At 38.2% G+C, this 27,854-nt stretch overlaps 1 protein-coding gene across 6 annotated transcripts in view; it reads left to right on the forward strand.

Annotated features, from left to right (window-relative positions):
* cep112 (centrosomal protein 112) overlaps positions 1-27,854 on the forward strand; it is a 348,394-nt gene that overhangs the window by 205,939 nt on the left and 114,601 nt on the right. For all 6 annotated transcript variants that reach the window (XR_010003101.1, XM_062971149.1, XM_062971152.1 and 3 more), the window contains one exon: positions 21,278-21,508. Coding sequence is in view for 5 of the 6 variants with exons in the window: in XM_062971149.1 (XP_062827219.1) it covers positions 21,278-21,508 (231 nt within the window). In the remaining variant the exon portion in view is untranslated. The remainder of the gene's footprint in view (positions 1-21,277; positions 21,509-27,854) is intronic.

The raw sequence follows: 27,854 nt of genomic DNA on the forward strand, positions 1-27,854 counted from the left end.
ATTAAACGGTTCCTCACTGAGGACTTGAAACTTGGGCAGTGTGGGGTTGAATTCCAACAGTCTCTCCTGCTAAAAACAGAAATAGAGGGGCTTTTGCTCATACAAGAAGCTCTTTGTATTTAAGTCATTAGTATTAATAAATTGCATTAAATTAAGTCACCTGTTGTATAAGCTTGTCTGTCACAGTAGTTCACTTATAATACAATTTTATGTTTCTTTTTTCTTTTTTAAGCCGTATGAATGTGGGAAGTAGCTGTGAGAATCTGGGATCATAGGCACATACTTGTCAATGCAAACTGTTCTCATTCGACGTCTGGACTTTAAAGTGCTAATCTTCTAGCAATAATAGCCATTTTACTTTCTCCGTTTTACACTACCTCGTTCAAATAATCGTCAGTTCTTGGATTAATGCTCCATTTTAGCTTTAGGCTGTAATGATTTTACAAAAGAAATTATAAATGGTGTACGGTAGATTATAATTATATAGTAAGAAATGCTATGTGTGTCTAGTGCATATGAAACCTAGGAGGAAAAAACTTTAGAGAAGTGTATATTAATAACATTAGTGCATCTAAAATACTGAACTTGTCTGTTGTGTGTTTATATGTAAATAAGGCGTTTCTGACATAAATGTTTTCAGACATATTTCTGATTATATTACTCAATGAAAAAGCTAGCATTTTAAAAAAATGTTTGGGTTACTTTTTTCAGCGTATCAAAGAAATGGTGCCCAAGGTTTCCTACTGATATGGCTGGACACCTGCTACTGTGAAATTGTTCGCCATGCCTGACTTCTGTATCATTAGAACAGAGCTTTCTAAACATTTTGTGTTGGTGCAAGTGCAAAGAAGCCAGAATGTATGTCCAAAGAACTTCTAACTGAGCTAAAGCTCAAAAGTGACATGCACAAGAAGTGGAAAAGGGGAGAAATCACCAAAGAAGAATTCAAACATATAGCCAACACCTGTAGGGAAAAGGTTCGCAAGGCTAAAGCGCAAAATGAGCTCAGGCTTGCCAGGGACATAAAAAACAACAAAAAAGGCTTTTTTGCTTACGTTGGTAGAAAAAGGAAGAAAAAGGAGGCGATAGGGCCATTGCAAGGAGAAGATGGGGTGATGGCGACAGGGGACAGGGAAAAGGCAGAACTACTTAATGCCTTCTTTGCCTCGGTCTTCTCAGAAAAAGAAAGCCATCTTCAACTCTACTATTCTATGATTCTATGATTCTATATATTCATATCTATCTAGACATGTCTATATATATTTGTGTGTTCATTTCATTTGCAAGCCCTATATATAGGTAGGTAAGAATATATTCATATCTATCCAGACATCTCTCTTTATATAGATAATTATATTTATCTAGGATTTGCAGAGACTTTCAAACATATGAGGGTAAATTCATATATAAAATAATGAATATGTATGGCTACAGATATACAGGTACATGGACCTATATGTATATAGGATTTGCAAAGACCTGCAAACACATGAGGGGAAAATTCATATATAAAATGAATGTAGATAGATAGATAGATAGATAGATAGATAGATAGATAGATAGATAGATAGATAGATAGAGATATATAGGTACATAAGGATTGCAAAAGCTTGCAAGGGGTTAATGCGTATATATCTGTAAGAGAGTTTAACAAATATTTCAGGGGAAAATGCTTTCATAAGATTAATGATTTTTTTTCTTCCTGACTTGCAGGGGCGTCTTTCCCCTTTTAAAACAATTTGATTAAGAGCAAGGGAGGATTTGCAAAAGAAAACACACTGATAAGCGAGGGTAAGAGAGAAATATATCATAAATTGCAAGCAATAGCCTGCAGGCACTGTTGCCGGCCTTGACCTTGACCCCATTATAAGCTGAGGGGGGCTTTTTCAGCTTTAAACAAGGGCTGAAAAACTCGGCTTATCTTCGAATATATACGGTAATTTTTTTCACTTCTGTCTATAGTATGTTTTTGATTCCTACAACCCTTGTTTTCTCAATCATTCCAATAGTGGTAGAGAATCAGCAATTATTAAAACTTTTAATAATCAAATTACTGATTCTTTAACACAAAGGTAAACAAAACACCACATGGCAAGAGGTGCTTTCATTCTGGCTGATAAAAAACCAGAGAGCCTAGACTCATAGAGATTGCAGTACTAGAAATCCCCATTGCTATCAGAGCATATTTATACCTACCTGTATTGACTATTGGATTTAGGTTGGCAAATCCTTGCTCCTTATATATGACTGGAATAATTCCTATTTTAAGCACACATGCTTGCTTTTGTTCTATCCCATTAATTCCTGGAATCCAACCCATTCAGGTTATGAATTCCCTCAGAAAATAACAGAAATTCCTGGGTTTGGATAACACTATGTAGCAACATTTGAAAAAAAATATGTTCCTGGCTTAAAATGGTTATTTCCTGTTTAATTGTATGGTACTTACTTTGAAAGTACAGTAGTTGTTATACTCCAGAAACTTCATTTTTGTTGCTGCCACCAACAATGTTGAATTGGTTGAGACTCTATGAAATATTCATTGAAAAACTAGTAAAATGTGCTACAGGATGTCCCGCAAAACAAAGTTTTTGCAGTTTAATAAAGCTTTTCCAAATGTTTATGATAGAACCAATTAGGAAATAACATTTGTAACTCAGGAACAACTGTGTTACATAGTGTAATCATACCCTTCTTGCCTTCAATTGCATTTTAAATGGCTAAATATGCTTTAAAAAAGATCTATAAATTCAACCTTGCCTTTGCATACCATATTGTCTAATTATTTCTAACTTTTGTCTATTATGTGTTTGGCTCCTTTAGAAGATAACAGCTTGTCTGAGCAGAAGAAGAGAACAAAGTGAATAAAGATAATGTAATACATACAAGAATTGCTCTTCTATTGTTTTGTTTTTTTACAGACTGAATAATTTCTGGTAGGGTTTTCCTGATTTTTTTTTCATTCGCATATTTGCCTTTTACAATACCAAAAAAAAGTTCTTCTTTATAACTTGCTGCATTTTTATGCATGCACAGCTTAAAATAAGAATATTTTTTACTAAACAGCTTATGCATGAGAATGTGCGTAATGGCAAAGCAAATATACGAGAATCCATAAAGGCATATATACAAAATGTGTTTTCAACACACATTTCCATTTTTGTACTGTAAATCCTAGTTGCAGAACTGAAAAAATTCATCCACATCCAAAGGGATGTGGAGAAACATTTTAGAATTGATTCTTAAATCTTAAATACTACCAAGATTTTGTGTTCCTAAAAGGGGAAATAAGCTTACTACATACAGTTGAAAGTAATTACCCATTCGTATTCATATTCTACAGCAGCTATTTAGAAAAGATTCTCTCTCATAACGCGATTGCTTTCAAAACATATTCTCAGTAGCCCACAGTGTCAATTGTCACTTTATGATCCCTCGTCTAAGTACTTCCTTCCCAAAAGTCTTCTTGGTGACATTTATATTCTGTAGAATCTGAATAAATTATGTTTAGCTTTCTTCCACAATCTTTGACAAATACACAGCTCTGGTCTTAAAATTTGACAACCAAACAGAAGCCCTAGATATTATTGTGATGTGTGAATTGCCACAGTACTTTTAAGATTTAGGATTGCAGGGTGGGGTTAGAAGAAACGATCCATAGCAAGAATGTTGGATGGATCCTATGAAATTGTTGAGTTCTAAAAGCACACTTGCACTGTCACAGCAAGGGAACATCCAATGTCTAGACAATGTTACTTCTGTAAAATGAATGTCAAAGTGCTGCCTACTGAGGTGCCACAAAAGGAATTGGTAATGATCTTCTAATGTAGATCTTTCCAAACTGTGTGTCGCTACACATTCATGTGTCAGCTGCACTGGGTAGGTGTATCACATGTACGTAATGAGACACCTCTAAGACTATGTGAAATCAACAGCAAATCATATTTTTTGAAATAATTTTTATTAGAAGTTTTAATTAAGTTAAAAAGAAAAAATATGGGGAAAATGGGGAAAGTTAGAAGGAAAGAGAAGAAAAAAAAGAAAAATAAAGAGAAAAAATGATAACAAAAAAATGATAAGTAAAAAAAAAATTGTTGACTTCCAATCCTCTTCATTGTGATGTATAGACCATAAAAATATCTGTTTCATGTAGCTTTTCCTCCTCTGGCATTTTAAGTTCCCTGGAGAACATGTGTCCATTTTTCTTCCTTCTTTAAAGTATTATTCTATTTTTTTTGTTTCATAAAGTCTGTCAATAAAGTCCAATCTGTTTTTTAGATTTGTTTTGGCCTATAGCTAGTTGTTGTGTCAGTCTATCCATACTCATAATTTCTATCATTTTTATCAGCCAGTCCTTTGAGAAAGAGATTTCGTTTGTCCTCCAATGTCTTGCGTAGACGATTCTCACCGCAGTTGTTAAGTAGTTAAATAGGATATCTTTATTTCTCTCTAGTGTCAATAATACCTAGAAGAAAGTATTTAGGTTTCATTTGTAATTTTATCTGTAGAATCTTCTGGATTTTCCCATGGATTTCTTTCCAGTAACTTTTTGTCATCTCACAACTCCACCACATATGAAAAAAGTGCCAATTTCCATGCCACATTTTCAACACTTTGCATTCTCATTCTCATTACATTCTGCTAATTTACTTGGGGTAGTATACCATTGGTACATCATTTTATACCAGTTTTCTTTAATATCAAATGCATAGGTGTATTTCAATTTAGTGTTCCAAATCTTCTCCCATTCTTCTAATCCAACAGTGTGATCGCCCACTTCACCATACATTCCTTGATAATTTCTGTTTCTGTTGACCATTCCAGCAGTATCTTGTATAGTTTCATAATTAATTTGTTTTGTGTCTTCATTATCCTGTCCCAGTAGGTTTCTTTTTCCACAAATCCTCTCTTCTTATCTTTATTATAATATTCTCTTATTTGCATATACTGGAACCAATAAATGTTTTTCTGTAGCAAATTCAATTCTTCCTGTGTTTTCATCACCAAGTTCCCATCTTGTCTTAATATTTCTTTATATGTAAGCCAGTTATTTACTCCTATTTCCCGTCTCTGGTATACTTCCAAAGGTGCAATCCATAGAGGAGTCTTAGAGTAAAATCTGTCTTTGTATCTCTCCCAGATTTTAATTAGTGCTGTTCCTATGAAATGATTGCTAAACTTGTTTCTCTTTTTATCATACCATAGGTATATATGCCATCCCTGTCTCAAGTCATGACCCTCCAGCTTCAAGAGTTTTGTTTTTTTTCCAAGGTTGTCCATTCTTTTAACCAGTCTAAGCCGCTTGCTTCATAATATAGTTTCAAATTGTTCAACTATTGAACAAATCATAATTTAAATATATATATATAAATGAAAGGTTTTGAAGAGATATGTTGTGTACCCATGCATTTAGTTATTACAATATATATATGTGTGTCTATATCTCTTATAAGGAGCTTAACCTCAAGTTTGCTAATAAAACTCCATTACTATGTCACGAACTGATGCGTGTCTAAAAAGCATGTCACCATAGAATCATAGAATCATAGAATAGTAGAGTTGGAAGAGACCACATGGGCCATCTAGTCCAACCCCCCGCTAAGAAGCAGGAAATCGCATTCAAAGCACCCCCGACAGATGGCCATCCAGCCTCTGCTTAAAAGCCTCCAAGGAAGGAGCCTCCACCACAGTCCGGGGGAGAGAGTTCCACTGTCTAACAGCTCTCACGGTGAGGAAGTTCTTCCTGATGTTCAGGTGGAATCTCCTTTCCTGTAGTTTGAAGCCATTGTTCCGTGTCCTAGTCTGCAGGGCAGCAGAAAACAAGCTTGCTCCCTCTTCCCTATGACTTCCCTTCACATATTTGTACATGGCTATCATGTCTCCTCTCAGCCTTCTCTTCTGCAGGCTAAACATGCCCAGCTCTTTAAGCCGCTCCTCATAGGGCTTGTTCTCCAGACCCTTAATCATTTTAGTCGCCCTCCTCTGGACGCTTTCCAGCTTGTCAACATCTCCCTTCAACTGTGGTGCCCAAAATTGGACACAGTATTCCAGGTGTGGTCTGACCAAGGCAGAATAGAGGGGGAGCATAACTTCCCTGGATCTAGACGCTATTCCCCTATTGATGCAGGCCAGAATCCCATTGGCTTTTTTAGCAGCCGCATCACATTGTTGGCTCATGTTTAACTTGTTGTCCACGAGGACTCCAGGTCTTTTTCGCACACACTGCTATCAAGCCAGGCGTCCCCCATTCTGTATCTTTGATTTCCATTTTTTCTGCCGAAGTGAAGTATCTTGCATTTGTCCCTGTTGAACTTCATTTTGTTAGTTTTGGCCCATCTCTCTAGTCTGTCAAGATCGTTTTGAATTCTGCTCCTGTCTTCTGGAGTGTTAGCTATCCCTCCCAGTTTTGTGTCGTCTGCAAACTTGATGATCGTGCCTTCTAACCCTTCGTCTAAGTCGTTAATAAAGATGTTGAACAGAACCGGGCCCAGGACGGAGCCCTGCGGCACTCCACTTGTCACTTCTTTCCATGATGAAGACGACGCATTGGTGAGCACCCTTTGGGTTCGTTCGCTTAGCCAATTACAGATCCACCTAACCGTAGTTTTGTCTAGCCCACATTTTACTAGTTTGTTTGCCAGAAGGTCGTGGGGGACTTTGTCGAAGGCCTTACTGAAATCCAGGTACGCTACATCCACAGCATCCCCTGTATCGACCCAACTCGTAACTCTATCGAAAAAAGAGATCAGATTAGTCTGGCATGACTTGTTTTTGGTAAATCCGTGTTGACTATTAGCAATGACCGCATTTGTTTCTAAGTGTTCGCAGACCACTTCCTTAATGATCTTTTCCAGAATTTTGCCTGGTATTGATGTGAGGCTGACCGGACGGTAATTGTTTGGGTCATTCTTTTTTCCCTTCTTGAAGATAGGGACCACATTCGCCCTCCTCCAATCTGCTGGGACTTCTCCCGTTCTCCAAGAACTCTCGAAGATAATTGCCAGTGGTTCTGAAATAACTTCCGCTAGTTCCTTCAGTACTCTTGGGTGTAGCTGATCTGGCCCTGGGGACTTGAATTCGTTTAGAGAGGCCAAGTGTTCCTGGACAACTTGTTTCCCTATTTGGGGTTGAATTTCCCCCAATCCTTTGTCCATTCCGTGTTGCTGAGGTTGAAGCTGGCTTTCTTTTTCTGAGAAGACCGAGCCAAAGAAGGCATTAAGTAGTTCTGCCTTTTCCCTGTCCCCTGTCGCCATCACCCCATCTTCTCCTTGCAATGGCCCTATCGCCTCCTTTTTCTTCCTTTTTCTACCAACGTAAGCAAAAAAGCCTTTTTTGTTGTTTTTTATGTCCCTGGCAAGCCTGAGCTCATTTTGCGCTTTAGCCTTGCGAACCTTTTCCCTACAGGTGTTGGCTATACGTTTGAATTCTTCTTTGGTGATTTCTCCCCTTTTCCACTTCTTGTGCATGTCACTTTTGAGCTTTAGCTCAGTTAGAAGTTCTTTGGACATCCATTCTGGCTTCTTTGCACTTGTCTTATTTTTCTTCTTTGTTGGCACTGTTTGCATTTGCGCCTTGAGTATTTCACTTTTGAAAAACTCCCATCCATCCTTAACTCCCTTGTTTTTTAATATCGGCGTCCATGGAATGCCGCTTAGTAATTCCTTCATTTTTTGGAAGTCAGCTCTCTTAAAGTCCAGAATGCGTGTTTGACTTGTCTTAGTTTCAGCATTCCTTTGTATTGCAAACTGCAGGAGCACATGGTCACTTGCCCCTAAGGATCCAACCACTTCAACTGTATTGATCAGGTCTTCCACATTTGTTAAGATTAGATCAAGAGTTTGTTGGACTTTGTACTCTTGGCTGAGTTTGTTTTCCAGCAGATATCGGGATAATTGAAATCGCCCATGACTACTATATCTCTTCTTTGTGCCTGTTTGGTCAGCTGTTGACAGAAGGCTTCATCAAGTCCTTCATCCTGACTCGGAGGTCTGTAGTAGACACCCACGACAAGATCTTTTTGAGTCCCGGTTCCCTTGATTCTTATCCAGATGCTTTCAAGCTGATTTCCCGGATTACAGTCTTGCATTTCTTCTGCAACGTAACTGTTTTTGACATATAAAGCTACTCCCCCTCCTCTCCCCTTTGTTCTATTTCTGTGAAAGAGGTTATAGCCCTCAATGGTTAAATTCCAGTGATGGGAGTCATCCCACCAGGTTTCAGTGATGCCTATGACATCGTATGTGTGGTGCTGTGCTAGGAGTTGGAGTTCGTCTTGCTTATTTCCCATGCTCTGAGCATTAGTGTAAAGACATGTAAGCCCCTGTGACCTCCCCTCGAACTGTTTATTTGGGATTATTGTGCTCTCTGTACTTGGTCCTTGCTGTGTTTGTGCAGCCCTCCGTTTAGCCTTTCGGCGGTTCTCTGTGGTCGTGGGTAATATAGTGTTCGCCAGGCTGTTGTTCCCCTCCCCCAGTGGATCTAGTTTAAAGTGCGCCTGATGAGGTTTATGAGTCTGTGTGCAAAAAGATGTTTTCCTACTTGTGTGAGATGCACCCCATCGCTTGCCAGTAGTCCATCCTCTTGGAAGAGTAGACCATGGTCAAGGAAGCCAAAATGCTCCTCTTGACACCATTTTCTGAGCCAGTTATTGACCTGTACTATTTTTCCGGCCCTTGTAGAGCCGTGTCCTACAACAGGGAGGAGGGATGAAAAGATCACATGTACATTATACAGTTTTAGCTTTGTTCCCAGAGCTCGAAAATCATTTGTGATCTTTTGAAAAGTATGCCTAGCGGTGTCATTGGTACCTACATGAATCAACATAAGGTGGGGAGGGTGATGGGGCTTTAGGAGCCTGCTGAGCCTCTGAGTGATATGGTGTATTTTTGCCCCTGGGAGGCAGCATGTTTCTCGAGCCATCCCATCCGGTCTGGAAATGATGGCTTCCGTTCCTCTAAGGAGGGAGTCACCTACTACCAAGACCTGTTTCCTTTGAGGATTGACAGGGTCCCTTTTGTGCAAGACAGTGTGTATGTCCCCTGAAGAGTGTTCCTGTTGAAGTGAATCATGTAGGTGTAAAGTGTTGTCCTCCTCCTCAACATCCCCAGTGCATTCATCAATGACAATCCATTGAGATACATCCGAGAGCCCATTACTCTCCCAAGGATGTTCCTGTTGCTCCTGGTCTATGATTGGGGATGGAGCATTTGCATGATTACATAAGTGTGACTGTGGTGATGCACTGTCCCCGTCAGGGCTATCCCCTGTGCATTGATCCAGGGTGGTCCACTGAGTGGTATCTAAGAAACTGTGGTCCTCCACAAGATGTGTTTCCTGATTGTATGTTAATGATGTAAGAATTTCAAATCTGTTGTGTAAATGCAGCTGAGCAGAGGAGTTCTGTGGAGGCTGCCTGGTCCTGCGTCTCCTTCTATGGGTGACCTCCTTCCAAGCCTGAGGGTTGTCTACCTTTGAGTTGATCTCCCCATAAGGTTCCTGATCATGGTCTTGGTGGTGTTGGTGTGATGCAGGCTGCTGATCTACAGCAGCGTGTTGTGCAGTGTCCAAGAAGAGCTCGAGTGCCTGAATGTCCTTAAGGGTCTTAATATGGTGCTCGAGCTGTTGGATCCTCTGCTCCATCAGAGTCATCTGTTTGCATTTGGAGCAGATGTAGATGTCTAGTTTTTGTGTGAAAAAGCGGAACATGCCACAGCTGGTGCATGTGATGGGAATGTTTTGCTTTTGTTGCATCTCTTGGTGAGCGTGGTGGCCAAGTGGGATCTTTGTACAGTTAAGTAATATGCACACACTTTATGTGCAAACTGCAACAAACCACCTCTTTGTGTATTTGTTTATGTTGCTTTGTTTCCTGTATGTACTGCAAAGGATAGTTAGTAAAGGTGCCTTTTTCGTGCGCGCCGTGAGGCGCGCGCGACACTGGCAAATAAAGCTTTCCCAGAAACTCAATTAACAGGGGACAATGCCTGCTGTCAATCAACTTAAGTACCTGGCTCTCTTTCAACACAACAGTCACACAACAGTTAGACTTTGACCACAGGAGCCAAGCCCACACTCAGTTTAAAATCTTAGCCAAATCTTAGCCAAATCCTACCTGAAGCCAGGGAGCAAAAATGTCCTCCTGCTGCCTCTGCTTCTGCGAGAACCAACTGCCCTTCTGGGATCAGGCTCTGGCAGAAACTCACACTGGCAAATAAAGCTTTCCCAGAAACTCAATTAACAGGGGACAATGCCTGCTGTCAATCAACTTAAGTACCTGGCTCTCTTTCAACACAATATGTGTGTGTATGTGTGTGTGTGGCTTGCAAATATTGTAGGGGAAATGCACATACACACACAAAGAGAGAAATAGAGGATTTGCAAATGTTTCAGGGGGAAATGCATATGTGAAATTAGTATCTATAATTATAGATCTATATCTAGCTCTTCATTGTTTATATATAAGCATTGAATGTTTGCCTGTTACTATGTTGGCAGCTGGCCTTAGTCCCCATGGGGAGATAGGGTGGGATCCAAATGAAGTTGTTTATTATTATTATTATTATTATTATTATTATTATTATTAGGTTATTGTTGATACCATATTGTTTTTGTTGCCCCTACTTTTCCACTTATAGAGCTAGTTTATTGTTTTTCTTTGAACTATGGTAAATATTCAAAAACATTTAACCTACTGGTGCCTCGATTAATGTAATTTTATTGGTATCTATTTTTATTTTGAAATTTACCGGTAGCTGTTGCATTTCCCACCCTCGGCTTATACTCTAGTCAATAATTTATCCCAGTTTTGTGGTAAAATTAGGTGCCTCGGCTTATATTTGGGTCGGCTTATACTCGAGTATATACAGTACTTTGGGGACAGCAACTACCGCTGGCCATATTAGCTGGGGGATTCAATTAAAAATATTTTTTATAAGTGCTTTTGTTTTTTTATAATGTTTTTATTAAGTGTTTCTGTACATAGAAAGAGTGAGAACAATGGTGGGTATAGGAAAGATAGAATGAGAAAAAAAAGGAGAAAGGGAAAAAAGAAGAAATTTTTTTTTAGGAGAGGCAAAAAAAGAAAAGAAAAAAAGAAAAAATATATTTAAAAAAAGTATTTGCCTTCCAATTCACTCCTTTCAGGCATGTTTTATATCCATCTTAAATAGTTCCCGCCTTCTGTCTTTTATGTTTATAAGTATCATTATCTTACTGACTTCTCATATTGATTCTATAATTAATGGTGTTCGTTGTTTCTCTAGGTTTCTAAGTGCTTTTGCTTGAGGAAATTGACCCCACAGAATGTTGTTCAAATTATTGTTTTAGTCTTTCTTTTCTTTGGATACTTAGCCCAGAGGTTTTTCTCTATGTTTCTTGTTATAAAGAGAATAGAAAATGGGAATAATTTTTTTCTCATTTTTCACAGTAGCCGATAACTTCACAAATGTAGTTATTATTCATAGAATTATAGAGTTGGAAGAGACCATATGGGCCATCTAGTCCAACCTCATCCTTCCATGTAGGAAAAGCACAATCAAAGTACCCCTGAGAGATGGCCATCCAGCCTCTGTTTGAAAGCTTCCAAGGAAGAAGCTTCCACCACACTCCAAGGCAGAGAATTCCACTGCTAAACAGCTCTTGCAGTCAGGAAGTTCTTCTTAACGTTCAGATGGAATCTCCTTTTCTGTAATTTGAACCCGTTGCTCTGAGTCCTAGTTTCCAGGGCAGCAGTAAACAAGCCTGCTCCTTCTTCCTTACGGCATCCTTTCACATATTTATTTATACACTAGCTGTGCCCGGCCACGCGTTGCTGTGGCGAAGAATGGTGGTATGGGAAATAAAGTATTGAGGAATTGGTGGTAGTTAAGGTAAAGGGTAAACGTTTTCCCCTGATGTTAAGTCCAGTCATGTCTGATTCTGGGGGTTGGTGCTCATCTCCATTTCTAAGCCGAAGAGCCGGTGTTGTCCGTAGACTCCTCCAAGGTCATGTGGGATGACTGCATGGAGCGGCGTTACCTTCCCGCCGGAGCAGTACCTATTGATGCACTCACATTTACATGTTTTTGAACTTCTGGGTTGGCAGAAGCTGGGGCTAACAGTGGGGGCTCTCTCCGCTCCCCCAATTCAAACCTGCGGCCTTTCGGTCCAGAAGTTCAGCAGCTCAGCGCTTTAACATGCTGTGCCATCAGGGGATACAATATTTCTGATTGTTTTTTTTTGTCTGTTGGAGGCAAGTATGAATGCTGCAATTAGGAAAAATGATTAGGATGTAATGGCCTTGCAGATTTAAAGCCTAGCTGTTTCCTCCCTGAGTGATTTTTTTGTTGGGAGGTGTTAGCTGGCCCTGATCCTTTCCTGTCTGGAATTGCCTTGTTTTCAGAATGGTGTTGTTTGCGATATTTTATGTGCTTCTACTGTCTGTGGCCCTGAGAAAACAGAGGATTGGCCAGACTTTGATGATGGGAATACTTTGTTGGGAGGTGTTAGCTGGCCCTGATTCTTTCCTGTCTGGAATTCCCTTGTTTTCAGAGTGTTGTTCTTTATTTAGTGTTCTGATTTTAGAGATTGTATTGTTCTGTTTTATTATACCACATTAATTTTTATATATTCTGATATTAGTGTTTTTGAATACTTGGAGCCAGATTGTATTCATTTTCACGGTTGACCGCAACACAATAATAATAATAATAATAGTAATGATAGTAATGATAGTAATAATAATGACTTTGGTAATACATAGTGCTTCACTGCCTTCTCAGCTTCCTTTCTGGAAGAATCCTTTCTTGGGAGGTGTTAGTTGGCCCTGATTGTTTCCTTTGTGGAATTTCCAATTTCCTTGCTTTATTTACTTTCTTTATTTTTTTATTACTGTCCTGGTTTTAGAGATTATATTGTTCTGCATTATTCTATCCTAGAAATTATTTCATATCAAAGTAGAATCTCACTTATCCAACATTCGCTTATACAATGTTCTGGATTATCCAACACAGTCTGCTTTTTCATAATCAATGTTTTTGTAGTCAGTGTTTTAAATTCATTGTGATATTTTACTGGTAAATTTGTAAATACAGTACAGTAAAGTCTTACTTATCCAACATAAGTGGGCTGGCAAAATGTTGGATAAGCGAATATGTTGGATAATAAGGAGGCGTTAAGGAAAAGACTATTAAATATCAAATTAGGTTATGGTTTTACAAATGAAACACCAAAACATCATGTTAGACAACAAATTTGGCAGAAAAAGTAGTTCAATACGCAGTAATGCTATGTAGTAATTACTGTATTTATTAATTTAGCACCAAAATATCACGATATATTGAAAACATTGACTACAAAAATGCGTTGGATAATCCAGAACGTTGGATAAGCGAGTGTTGGATAAGTGAGACTCTACTGTAATTACTACATAGCATTACTGCGCGTGGAACTACCTTTTCTGTCAAATTTGTTGTATAATATGATGTTTTGGTGCTTAATTTGTATAATGATTACCTAATTTGATGTTTAATCAGCTTTTCCTGAATCCCTTCTTATTATCCAATATATTTACTTATCCTGCCGGCCTGTTTATGTTGGATAAGTGAGAGTCTACTGTATATTGATAATCTTATATTATCTGCTTAGAACTGGATTATATGAGGCCCCTTCTTCACAGCTGTATAAAATGCACACTGAAGTGGATTATATGGCAGTGTGGAGTCAAGATAATCCAGTGCAAAGCAGATAATATAAGATTATAAATGGGTTATATAGCTGTGTGGAAGGGCCTTGAGTCTACACTGCCATATAATTCAGTGCAAATTAGATAATCTGTGGAAGAAGCCTAAGTGAGGCCTAAATTTGCCTGTCCCCTAACTGAAACCTGGCTGTCCCTTGGTTGCTAGGCAACGAAGTGGGCAGAGATTAGCCCTCTAAACTGGCAGCAATTGGATAAAAACAATTATTGCTCTCCCTCTAATTAGGACTTTATTTTTCTTTTCTTTTTGTTGTATCAACCCTGAGGCATGTGTGATGGGTTGTGTTGTCAAATTTCGAGGTTGGGGGGCCTGTAGTTTTGTTGCTTTGTCCGCTGCCCTGATGCCATCACTCTTTTATATATATAGATGGCTATCATAATTATAATAATAATAAATAAAACTTTATTTATAACCTATTTCCATCTCCCCGAGAGGACTTGGAATGGTTCACATGGGGACCAAGCCCGATCAACAGATAAAACAATACAATGACAGCATATATAGTTAAAACAAGAACAGTAAAATAACATTTATAAAAGATCTAGCAAGCATCATGTCTCTCTCTTCTCTGTTGTGTGCTTTCAAGTTATTTCCAACTTATGATAACCCTATCACATTTTTCTCTTGGTGAGCTTTGTTCAGAGTGGGTCTGCCTTTACCTTTTTCTGAGGGTGAGAGAATGTGACTTGCCCAAGGTCAAGCATTGGGTTTCCATGGCTTAGTGGAGATTTGAACTTAGGTTTCCAAAGACGTAGCTGAACACGCAAACCACTGCACAACTTGCTCAATATCTTAACATTGCTACATATGATATTAATAGTCAGTACTACTCCACAGTTGTACAAAATTGTGTTACAAGCCACCAGACCATACTTGCCAATACTTTTCTGTATTCAAAGAAAGATCATTGAAAACTCTGTTCTTCAGATTTGCCCTCGGGTATTTTTGTAACTAGCCAGGCCAATAAAAACTAAGCCAAGCAATAGTTGAGAAACTAACAGTATCTCTGAGAAAAATTGCTAACTTTTTCACCACTGTTCCATTAGCCATAAGATTATCTAACAAAAACCTGATTCTGGTTGGCACTTTAGAGGGAGAAAAATCCAACTTGGTTTTCTTGTTCACAAATGCAGAACTTTCATTAGCAGCACATTTTCTCAAGATTTGAGGCTTAAAATTGTGGTTTAGTGAAAGGAAGGTCACTGATTATCCTTTCTTCAGTTCAATAACAATGTAGCCATGCCAAACCGGAATTCCATCATTCTTTATTTTATTAAAGCTAGCATTGATGCCATGACCAGATGGTCTCCACATGCATTTCTGACTGCATGATGAAACGGTGGCCAGCATGCCTCTCCTCCTCCTCCCCTGCCCTCATCTTCCATCTTCTTCAAAGATGTCTGTTCTTATAAGATCTGTGCCTGTGGTTGATCAAACCCTGGTTATTTCTGGAAATAGCCAGCTTTCTTTGGGTGGTGAAAGAAACAGCTTCAGAACTGGTTGACCCTGTCCTTGTTGACACCAAGAAAAGAGGCAGGTTTTTGTTACTGTAGTGGACACAGGGATTGGAAATTGCAGCAAAATGTGTTTCATATTACTATTTTGTCTGCCTTATTCAAACAGTTGTGAAATCTGGTTATTACAGGTAATTCAAGATAAATGCATGACTATATTTAGATAATTGTGATAATTCCACTATGAATATGTTAATAGTACACTACTAAACATTATGTTTTTAAAACTGAGAGTTCATTTAGATGGATTTTGTCAATCTACACCATTCTTGTAGGTTTAAGCATGTTACCTTATGGGGTGTTACTGACCTAGATGGTTAATGTGCAAATATATTACGTTATAGGAAATGGGAAGAAGTCTCAATGAATGTATTTCTTTTTGGAAAGCTTGCAAATGGTCCAAGCCATTTGACAGCAGTCACATATTTTATTTTTATGACCATCTAAGGCAGTGGTTCTCAACCTTCCTAATGCCGTAACCCCTTAATACAGTCCCTCATGTTGTGGTGACCCTCAACCATAAAATTATTTTTGTTGCTATTTCATTACTGTAATTTTGCTACTGTTATGAATCGTAATGTAAATATCGGATATGCAGGATGTATTTACATTCTCTGGACCAAATTTGGCATAAATACCCAATACAACCAAATTTGAATACTGATGGGGTTGAGGGGGATTGATTTTGTCATGTGGAAGTTGCAATTGCTGGGATTTATAGTTCACCTACAATCAAAGAGCATTCTGAACTCCACCAATGATAGAATTGAACCAATCTTGGCAAACAGAACTCCCATGACCAACAGAAAATACTGGAAGGGTTTGGTGGGCATTGACCTTGAGAGAGATCTTCAGCCTTCTGTGCCAAAGGGGTTCCTAAGACCATCAAAAATATGTGTTTTCTGATGGTCTTTGACGACCCCTCTGATACCCCCCTTGTGATCCCCCCATGGGTCCCAACCCTCAGGTTGAGAAACACTGATCTAATGCTTTGTGGGAGCACATTTGACCCCCAAACCACATTGACAGTTTTTTAAATACCAAATTTGGAAAAGCTACATTTGATCTGTTGGCATTCATTCTCGTCAAATGTAAAACGAACTTTGATAGATTTAGAAACATATCTGAAATGGTTTAGTAAAGTGCAATGATAGGGGTAACATTTTTTGTTTATCTTTTTTTTTTTTGCAACATGAAATTATAACTGCAGTTGCTAAATGTCATTGTAGATGTATCTGCAACTCAGTTGGTTTACAACGTTCATTAAAGACCTTACAATGGTTACTTCTTCCTCAGCAGAAGTGCATTGAATACCACTGGTACAAGTTATGCTTCCTGAATTGGTGGACCTTTGGAGCTCTCCTCTTAGGTTAATTTTTTCCAGCAAATCTAGAAGAGCAGCGCCAAGCTCAGGTTCGGAGGTTCATTGTGATCCCTTTCTCTCACAAGATAGGTGACACAACTATATTGGCATGTCTATCAGAAGAGTGTCCTTTAACAGGATAGACAAAATAAGCACTGGCAATCACCTTGAAACAGTGGTTTTCAGTAGTAATGGCTTACACTCCGACTTTTTTTGCAATGCTCAGTTGCTGCCAGAGGACAGAATATTTCTCTAAAAACTCCTTTTGTCTGGAAGGTATTTAGTTTTTTATCTATTTCTCCTTCTCATTCATTGACAGTTTTTCATTCTCACGAAAAGGCTTTTTAGAAGACTGTTGCAAAAGTTGTTCTCCTCCAATAACAGAAGGCTCAGGCACATTATGTTGGTCTGATTTCTCAGCTATTGGGAGATATACTCTCACCACTATGGAAAATCGTTCTCTCATGCTAAACTCCAACCATTATTTTCCTGTTTCTTGTTCTTTTGTTCAGCAATGAAGCTACTGAACAGAACCAGACTTAGTGCTTTTTACTGCATAATACTGAAGTTAGATGGATCAGCCATATCTAACTTGTATCAGTCAGAGAAACTACACTAATCTGGTGTTTTTGTTGTCCTGAATAAAGGGAAATTTGGTGTTGCTCCTCCTTTCCCCTCTAGGTGCCAACAGAGACTTTGATATAACTTTCGAAAACCCACACCTAGATTTACCTGCTACCCCTCTTTTGTTCTTCCCATTCCAAGATTTTTCTTTCTCTTGAAGTGGTGCCCAAGTGTTGGAAATCACTATTAAACTGTCCCATCTAAAGATATGGCTTCACAATCATGTCTGCATTTGCAACTGCAAAAGCAACACAGTGAGTGAGATATATATGTGTGTGTGTTTATTTTTGAATAATTCATGAAAGGGGTGCACTTAAAACAGTGTTAAGCAAAACTTTCTTTCTATGAGTAAACATTATTTGACTAGGAAGAGATATGATCTTTTGATTTATTAAGAGATGTAGCCTCATGTTCCAGGTGAGCAAAGGAATTTAACTGTTTTCTGAGCCTCAGTCTAACCTAGAGGAGATAGAGTTTATTGCTTTGTGCTTACCTTTTCCAGTATCATCTTTTTACTGTAGCACTTTACCCCCCCTAGTATGATAAATCTTAACTATTCATAGTCGGAAAATACCTGTGATTAAGAATACTTCTGGAACATGGCCACACAGCCCGAAAGACATACAACAACCCTGTGATCCCGGCCATGAAACCCTTCAACAACACAGAGCACAAACTGTTAACTTAATAATGTATTCTGAGATACAGGGATTTCTTAATCCACATCAGTCAAAAAGCCTTGGACAACACAAATATACGAGGGTTGAATGAAAAGTAATGCCTCCACCTTCGTAACTACTCAACAGATGACAGTACTGGTCTGCGGCAGGTACTGGCTTGTTCAAGAGACTCTCCTCTACAGTTCCATTTGGAGGGAAGCCTTAGCATTGAATGGTTGTGTTGTTAAAATGCAAAGTATGGAACCCTGCGCAGACGGTCGGTCAATGCGACTTAAGCAACGTGCAGTCATTGAATTCTTGACAGCAGAAGGTGTCACCCCAAAGGAGATTCATCAGAGAATGCAAGCTGTTTATGGTGATTGAGTTGATGTGAGTACTGTGCATCATTGGGCAAGTAAGTTTAAAGATGTTGACGTGGGAACATTTGACTTGCCTGACAAAGAGTTAGACATCCTGTGACAGCAACCACCGAGTTTCACAAGCAAAAGGTTGACAGATTGATTAAGGACAATTGTCATATCACTCAGAGAGAAATTTCAAGCATAATCGGCATTTCACAAGAACGTGTGGGTCACATTATTGCTTTGCTTGGCTATCAAAAGATCTGTGCACGATGGGTACTGTGAGACGCTCATTGCAGAAACAGAGTGTTGACTTCTTCCGTGACAGCTTCAGAAAACTTGTTCATTGTTGGCAGAAATGTATCCAATTGTCTGGTGATTTTGTGGAAAAGTGAATAGTGGTAATTAAAGAGCACATTCTAAGGATTATTTCGTCATTTGATTTATTAAAATATTCCCATCCAAACCCAAGTAATGAAGGTGAAAGCATTACTTTTCATTCAACCCTCGTATTTTACTCATTACGTCTATTTCATTGCTGATGAAAATGGTGGTACTCTAGAGTGTGTGATTCCCATGAATTATTTAAACACACTTGTTCTCTATAGGGACAATATGCAACAGCCTGCACAAAGCACTCTAGCGACCTTATCAGAACAAGAAAAGGAAAAAGTGTGGGACAATAGAAGGAACTGTCAGGTGCTGTTATCTTCCGTTGGGGTCTGTGTTCTTTCTTCTCCCATCATTTTTCTACCTGTCCCCGCTTCCTCTTCGCTTCCTCTTTCTTTCTTCAGTGGGCTCTTTTTCTCTCCTCTGGGCTCTGTTTCTCTCCTCTCCTGCAACACTGCCTGACAGAATCCCACAGAAGTAACCCAGTGTAATGTGATTGACTCTGTGGGGCTCTGTTGTAACAGAGGAGAGAAACGGGGAGAAGGCACTCCTCTCTGTGTGTCTGATAAGGTTCTAAAACATACTCAGAAAAGCTCTTGTTGGTGTCCCAGTGGTGGTCAAAACATGATGGTTGGCATTTAGATTGCACCCTAATCTGTTGCTTCATTTTATTGCTCTTTATTTTTGTTTAAAATTTGCATGGTTTTATTGTTTATTCTATCCCGATAGATGAGCAAAATACATACACATTTTAATATAAGTGTGTACGTTTTATTGATTAGCCTATCGGCTATATCAAAACATTTGACAAACACTTTTAACACATACAAAGTACAACCTACATTACAACCAAAGTTAAAATAAACAAGCTGTTAACAAGAAGGGGTCAAGATCCTGAACCAGATCAAATATCTGCATCACCCCTACAATTTACACCAATCGATTCCAAATACGCAATTCTCAGCTGAGTTGCTTTAAATGGAAAAAGGGGTGTTTTGTATGTTATTTTAGCATTTTGGTCTGCCAATAAAAATGTAGTTTTAATATAAGGATCCCAGTGTGTCTTTTGTATAATGTATGGCCTGAGGTATTGGTTTCTATCTTTCTTAAACAAATTACAACTAAATAATTACAACCAATATAAGTAAATACATTAATTCTTCTTTTAGAAAATTACATCTGTCTTCCAATGTATTTGAGCTTCAATTTTTTAAACATTTACAAATTGAGTAATTGGTGACGTTTAATAAATACATGCATAATTTACCAATTTGGAGTAGATTTCTATGCTCATATTGGGATTCCTTTGGTTAAACAACAGCAAAAGGCTATCCGAGTTATATTGGTAACATTTTGTGTAAGTTATTCTAAGATATAAAGGTAGCCAAGAATTGCATCATAACTATGCATTTCCCAGTTTAATCTCTATTGTTTCCAGTGTAGGCCTGAAGGCTACAGACATATTTTCTTGGGAGTGGATTCCACTGAAATAAATGGAACTTGCTTCCAAGCAAAACAGATCTGTTTCCAAGCACTAGGTTGCTAAAGAGTATTGCCCCCAGATCTCCTAATGATTTGAAGTGGTACTTTTGTAGGTGGTCTGTTTTATTCCGCAAATTAATGAGTTTCTGGATTTACTTAATTGTGTTTTTATCTAATTGTTATGCTTTGCTATATTTTATTTTAATTTGTGTGTTTGTTTTAATTGATTGTTTCGTTTTAATATCTAGTGGACTTTTTGTCCCATGTGTAAGCCGCCCCAAGTCCCTTTGGGGAGATGGAGAGAGGGGAAAACAATAAAGTTGTTGTTGTTGTTGTTGTTGTTGTTGTTACTCCTCTCTACTCAGCAGAGAAAGCCAGTGTGGTATAGTGGATTGAGTGTTAGTCTAGGACTCAGAGTCCCAGGTTCAAATTCCCGCTTGGCAGTGCCTGATTAGAACAAATGAGGCCCTGTGCTAGTTAAAGTATGAGACCACTTCCTTGGGTCCTGAAGGAGGTAGGCCTACACTGCCTGGTTTGTGACACACTCCCATAGACTATCAACTCTATCCTTATATCTGGAATTGCTCTTAAACAGAACGCCTTCAAATTTTGAATTGTACCACATAAGCAAAATCCATTATTTAAAAAAATGGTCAGGAAGATTCCCCCCCCCCCTCTCCCGGAGCTCACTTACAATGCTTACAATGGAAAATTCACACTGCCCACTGGGTGATTCAGGCAACTCATTCTGAGCTTCAGAGGAAATCAGTGGCAAACACCTCTCTGAACAAATCTCGTCAAGAAATTTTTGTCCTTGAGTCACCTTCAAGTTGCCATAAGTTGGAAATAACTTGCAAACGATAACAACAGTGACTACTCAATAGAAAGTCTTGTTTTTTTAAAAAATGGACTTATGTCTAGGTACAAATATTTAGGATTTCAACTCTAATTTGAGCACATGGCTTTTCTGTGCCAGGCTTTGCATTTTGAATGAGTTACAAAGCACAGGTGCTTCAATATACTCACATTTCTCAATAATTTAAAGAAATCCACCTACCAGGCTTACAGTGCAATAGTTCTCAACTTTAGCTTTTAATGTAATTTGTGCAGGAAACCTAACCTCCCCATTTATTGATTTATTTTAAAGCTCATCTCTGATATGGAAGCCCAGATCCATGCACTGAGGGAAGAGGTAATTCAGGTGAATACACAAAGAAAACAGCAGCTGGTTGAACTTAGCCTTCTAAGAGAAGAGGAAAAGCAGAGAGTTCTCCGAGAACACGAAACTGCCATGAGCAACTTAAAAGCTGAGTCAGAAAAGATGGTGCTGGACCTAAAAAAGAAAAGTGCGGTAGAAAAGGAGATGGCACTGGAAAAGGTAAGCACAAAGCAAATCTAACGATCAATGTTGTGTAAATCTAGGAATTCGTCAAACGGAAGCTGTATATATATTTTGAAAAGTTTGGTGTGATAGGTTACTACTTGCAGTCCTCAGAAGGCATTTGCATGGCCTTTTATATCCTGCTGCAATGTGTCTTGATAATATTCATTTAAAGTTCATAGCTCTTCTAGACGGGAGGAAATTAAGGAAGACCTAATGTGCTTTTTTCATTTCAAGATAACTGATCCCAATGCGAGCCAACACATCCAAAGTGGTTAACTGTATAAAGCCCAATAGTTCTCTTCAGGGCCATAGCCGGGGGGGGGGGGGGGGGCAAATTTCAGGTTTTTTAAAAAACCTGGTTTACTCATGAATTTTAACTGAACAGCCAAATCCCCATGATTGTCCATTGAAGTTTATCTGTCTTGAGTGTCCACTGAAGTGTATTGATGGAGCCTGATTTCTAAATAATTTTGCATTATGGAACTGCTCTTCGTGATTCGCTTAAAAAAATCCCCCCCGCCCGAATTTTTTTTTTCTGGCTATGGTCCTGATTCTCTTTAAAGACTATTCTGCTTGTAGAATTGTCTTTAGTGATGGAGGTATGCACTCCAAAAGCTGCAGTGGTGGCGTCTGAGAGAAACTGGAAATAAAATGAGAAGCATATCCTGGCTTTCAGCTGGTTAATTCATCCTTTGCCAGATCTAAACTGTTTGGTACTTCTCTGATAAAGAAGAAGGGCAGAAATAATGTTTTCTTTACTATTTAGTAGAATAATTTTAACTGATTTTTTTTAATACCAATGATACTTAATTCTGTTTTAATGTTTGTATATTTGTAGATTTTAAATTGTATGGAAGTGCTTTTAATATAAGCCACTTTGAGTCTCCTGGTGGAGAAAAAAAGCGGAATATAAATAAATAATATAATAATAACTTTATTTTTATATCCCGCCACTATCTCCCCAAAGGGACTCGGGGCGGCTTCCAAATGGAACCAAGCCCAATAATAACAAAGTTAAACCAGGTAAAAACATATTTGAAAATGCAATAAACATGATAATCTAACTAAACAATTAAAACAGTAAAGTAAAAAAATATCATTAAAATAAATCAGAGACAATCTCAATAACCAGAACCAGGACAAGAGTGGGAATATCAAAATCAGAGAGGGCAGTGCTGAACATGGGCTTGTGCAGAACAGATTATAGGGCCAGGGCTTGGGATAAAGTGCTGAGTTTAATTTGACAGTCAATTAAGTCTGGTCAATCATAGACTGGGGCCTAATCATTTGCAAATGTACATTGAAATATTCATGTTTTAAGATCCCTGTAGAAGGTAGACAGAGTGGATGTTAGCCTAATCTCCCTGGGGAGGGAGTTCCAGAGCAGGGGGGCCACCACCGAAAAGGCCCCCTGTCTCGTCCCCACCAACCATGCTTGTGACAGTGGCAGGAGCAAGAGAAGGGCCTCCCCAGAAGATCTTCGGCACTGCACCGGTTCATAGGTGAAAATATGGTCGCGAAGATAGGCAGGACCCGAACCATTTAGGACTTGGTAGGTGATAACCTGTGCTTTGAATTGGGACCCGAAACTTATTAGCAACCATTGGAGCTGTTTTAGCAGGGTCATCGTTATTATAAACATAGTAAGAATAATGGGAAAGCCAAACCACATCTCTCTTTTTGAACTTCTGAGCCAGTTTATAAGAGCAGGAGGACTGAGGCTCTCAGGTCAGAATACAGGCATAATTGAACTGCTGTCAGATTGGTAATATGGTAGATTGGTGATTTACATAATGTTATAAAGGCAAGAGGGATAGGTATGTTCCCCTAATGGAAATCAACCTGAGGAGCTCACCATTGCCAAAGCAAGAACAAATAGATGTCCAAATTTAGGACTCTGATACATTCAAAGAGTACACACTACTACAGCAAGAACAGTGATCACTTGAAGGTGGCTCCGGATGTGACACTGGACAGGATATTTATGTCAAAGGAAAGACGACAGCCTTTTCTTTTTGTCTCTGACCTTAGGGAGAGATTATGAGGTGCCACACAGGAATCTGTTTGATAAGTCACTTCACTGATCTGTGCAACCGAGAATTGTCTCTGCTGACTGTTAGCTGCTGCTCCCAGTTCTATGCAGAAATCTTTTTCAGCCCATACCCCTTGCTCAGCAATGTGAACTGAACTAATATTGGGCCACCTTGCCATAATGGTGTAAGTGTTGAAGGCAGCAAGGAGTTACTTACTGGTTTGTGCTGCCTCTCTTACTGGCCTAGAAGGAGAGCAACTGGAACACAGAAAGGAGAGGGATCTGCTAGAGTTGACTGTATTTCCTCCCTTTTCTTGTTCTGGCCTAAAAGAGATGATAAGTGAATTGATGGTTAATGTGGCAAAAATAGATGTTTGTATCAAAAAGGATCCCACTATGAGCTTGTCTTGTCCATCAAACCTGTTTCCAGTACTTATGTATGCATTGTATAATAATATGTGTTTCCTATATGCTAGATTTCAGGATCGGAAATCTGCACCACATTCTTATGTAAAAAAAAGTTGGTTTTATTGTATTTTATTATACTTTTGCCCACTGCTGCAACCACATTCTATTCGTGATGTGGCATCTGAATTTGACATCTCTGATATTGAGATAAAGTGATATATTTTTGTTTCAGTATTAAACCACTGGAATGTCTCAAAATACTTCTCCACTGGTCAACATCCAGGTGTTTAAGTATTTTAGCATGTATTAAAGCACAGCCGGCAATTTATTACAAGATTAGATGTAGTAACAATATAGAGTAATTTGCATATTGAGTTGGAACAGCTTTTGTGAAACTGACATTTCATTTACCTGCATCAGGTTCTTGGTCTATAATTTTGAATAGCATTCTAAGGATTATGTTGGAAATCTGCCAGCCTGAAGCCATTAAATGGCTGTGATCAACAATTCAGGATCTTTTTTTGAATTTAAAGAAAGCTGCACTTGGCATAATTATTTAAAGCCAAGGTCAGAGAAAGTATTTAAACCTTTGAAATTCATAATTAAGGGATTAATATTAACTCATGAAGACATTGTCATTTTTGCTTAAAAGTTGAATTTGAATCTCAATCCTTTTCTTTCTTTGATCTTTTTTTATACGTAAAGCATAGCAAAAGTTAACTTCTCCAAATTAAAGTTACTTTGCTTCATTACTATGATGTATTTTCATCTTCTAAAAAGTAGCTGACACGAAAATGATAATACAAATGAATAATTTCTGACATCAACTTCAGTTGTGAGAGCTTTCTAGAGTTCATAAGGAGTATGTGTGTATGAATGTGTGCATGTGAAGGGGCTTAGATGTGATTCCCAGTTCATAATGCCAGTATTTATAGGCTATATCAGTACTGGTGTAATTTGAAAAGGTACAACATGTGAAGAGTTTTGCATCCATAGTGAAATATGTGGTGCTCTATTGGAATGGATGAGAGAAAGATCTCAAATTCACATGAAGATGGTGCTTCTCTAACTGCCGTTGTCCACTATCTTCAGTTTTCCTCCCAGGTGCAATTCACTTACCTGAAGTGTACAAGTAAAGATTGAATAGCATGGGGTCTGTGTTTTCTGTCTCCCTCACATGAGCTTGTCTGAACTTTATGATCACATGAAAGACAGTTCTCCAATCATTCTTCCTTCAGAAATTAGACTGTGGTAGTGAGGCGAACGTCTATGAAATATGCATTTCAGAACTTCCTCCTTTTCCCAACTCAGGGCCTGGTCTGTGTCTGCTTCCTTGTTGTTAAATTTTAGTTTTCTGAAATCCATTTCATTTTTTAAAAGTGGGCTTTTGAGACCTATTTTTAAGTTGCATATGTTGTTGACGGACACTCCCTCCATTGGCTGAAAGGCGCTTTTGCTTTGTTCTTGTGCACATTTCATATGTGCTCATTTCTCTATGTACTTTCAAATGGGCAGATTTTATCAGATTTTATCAGATTCTCACATTTAAAGTGGGGCTGATCTGCATTCAATCTTGTTAGAGGATGTCGGGATACATTTCCATACAAATTTCAGCTACACAGAAACCTGGCATTTTGCTTCACAGATGTAGCCAGAGAAAGGAACATCTTAACTATGGCACAGATTTCTAGAATAACTGAGTTAGAATTTCCTGAACTGATTAGAAGTCCTCACATGCTGAGCCACAGAGGTTTTTTTTTAGCATATCTAAATCTGAATGTCCTATCACATAGCACAGTTGTAGTACTATTATTCCACTTTGACTGCCATGGCAACATTCTGTGGATTCCTGGGCTCTATAGTTTTGCAATACCCAAGAGCTCTCTGGTTGATATAATTCGAAATGCCTAAACGGCAAATGCCATAATTTCATGTTTTGCTATGGCAATTGAGGTGGAATAAAAGTGCTATAATATGGGGTTTTCCTGGGGTTTTATGTCAATAATTGTTTTATGGAGGCATTGAATGTTTGCCATTGTATGTTGAGAGCAAAATACAAATAAAGTATTATTATTATTATTATTATTATTATTATTATTATTATTATTATTATATTGTGGTACAGTAGGACTCTTAGACTTTCTGCAGGCAAAGTATGTACTCGACCCCTAAGCTATGAGTTCACCATGGGAAAGGAGTTTTGAGCTCCTATTTACACTTTGTCACTGAGGCCTAGAAATTCTGTCCCAGTAGCACACTTGAAAATATCATCATGTGTCAGAAAAGAAGTAAAAATGCAATGAGAGATGCTTCTACAGAAGAATATACAAAAATGATTGATGTACACATATCCCCAAAAGTTTTGTGAAGCTTCTCTAAATGATTGCTTTTTGTGTCATATCAATTCATATTAATTCATTTTAAAAAGTGACATCTTAATTTCAATGAGATCTGGGTTATATAGCTTTTTGTGCATTGCTTCTAGTATGTAGTAAGTGTAGTGGAAATATGGCTCTTGGCTATTCCCAGAGAAGATTGTTGTGCAGTTTATTTATTTTCTTGTTAAGTCACAGAAATTTCATGTGAAATATAAAATCCAAAATAATGGTCCAAAATCTGCAGAGGCCACTTTTCAGATTTGCTTTCTTTATATTAATTCCGGGTTGTTTTTTTTCCAAGGTAGTAGAAGCTGAAACATTGCAATAATTTGTGCTGCTGACCTCAAATTTGAAAATGTGATAGCAAAGAATTAAAATAACAGGTCTTTAATAATTAAAGTGTGTTGCCTTTCCCTTGTTATTTCACTTTCAGATTCTCTTTCTCACCTTACCACACACACACACACACACACACACCATTACTTATAATGATTGAAAGTGATAGCGCTGGAAAATGATGATCACTGTCCTGAGAACTGCAATTAAATGAAGTGTTAAATTGTTTGTGAACTTCTGCAGTTCCTCTCTTGCTCAGAAGCACTCCATACGTTATGCTAGATTTTTTAGAAGGGGCTTTGTCGAAAGGAGAATGGGATGGGAAACATCCCTAAGAATCTTTTATCCATTTGTGAGACTCATAGTCAAATCCCAGTTTCAGACATTTTATGTATCTTGTTTTTAAAGAAATCTCTCTACTTTGTCAAAATTAGAAGTCAGTTATTGATTTTGCCAATAGTAATTTAAGTCACTAAAAATAGAAGCATAATATACCTAAGCTAATATGGATATGGATGTATGTCCCTTACATAACTACAGTGGCTGATATATTTTCTTTCCCCAAATAATAGAAAGCAAACTTGAGCCAAGCCAAAGCACAATGATAAATACAATTTAAGAACAATTAATTTTAGTCGGGTTGTATCTCTTTCATCTTTTCCCTAAAAAACTCCAGAATGTATAGCAAACATGGTAAAATTTCTTATGGAAGGAGTAAGCAGTGTTTCAGATTGTGAGTCACAATTCACAACCTACTAAGGTTTGAGAGGTACAAGATATACACCCCCTATGGTTGTATTATTATTATTATTATTATTATTATTATTATTATTATTATTATTATTATTATTATTATACTTTATTTATATTCTGCTCTTATCTCCCTGAGGGGACTCAGAGCGGATTATAGAGTACATACAAGGCAAACATTCAATGCCATCACAATTAATAAGAAAGACAGAAAATACATAGATAGAGGCTAGGCTCCCTGCTTTTTTCATCTCCGACATCTAGAAGTTGTGCTCGACTTGGCCATGGGGAGGTTTTGTTGTTCCATTTTCCACAGCAAGAAGGCTGATGTCCATGGACGCCTTTCTGATCGAATTTTGCCGGCATGTTTTTCAGGGGCGCCTTTTACCTTTCTGCCGAAATGGTACCTATTTATCTACTTACATTGCTGTTTTCT

This window comes from Anolis carolinensis, chromosome 2 (assembly GCF_035594765.1).
Source record: "Anolis carolinensis isolate JA03-04 chromosome 2, rAnoCar3.1.pri, whole genome shotgun sequence".
In the NCBI taxonomy this organism is placed as follows: domain Eukaryota; kingdom Metazoa; phylum Chordata; class Lepidosauria; order Squamata; family Dactyloidae; genus Anolis; species Anolis carolinensis.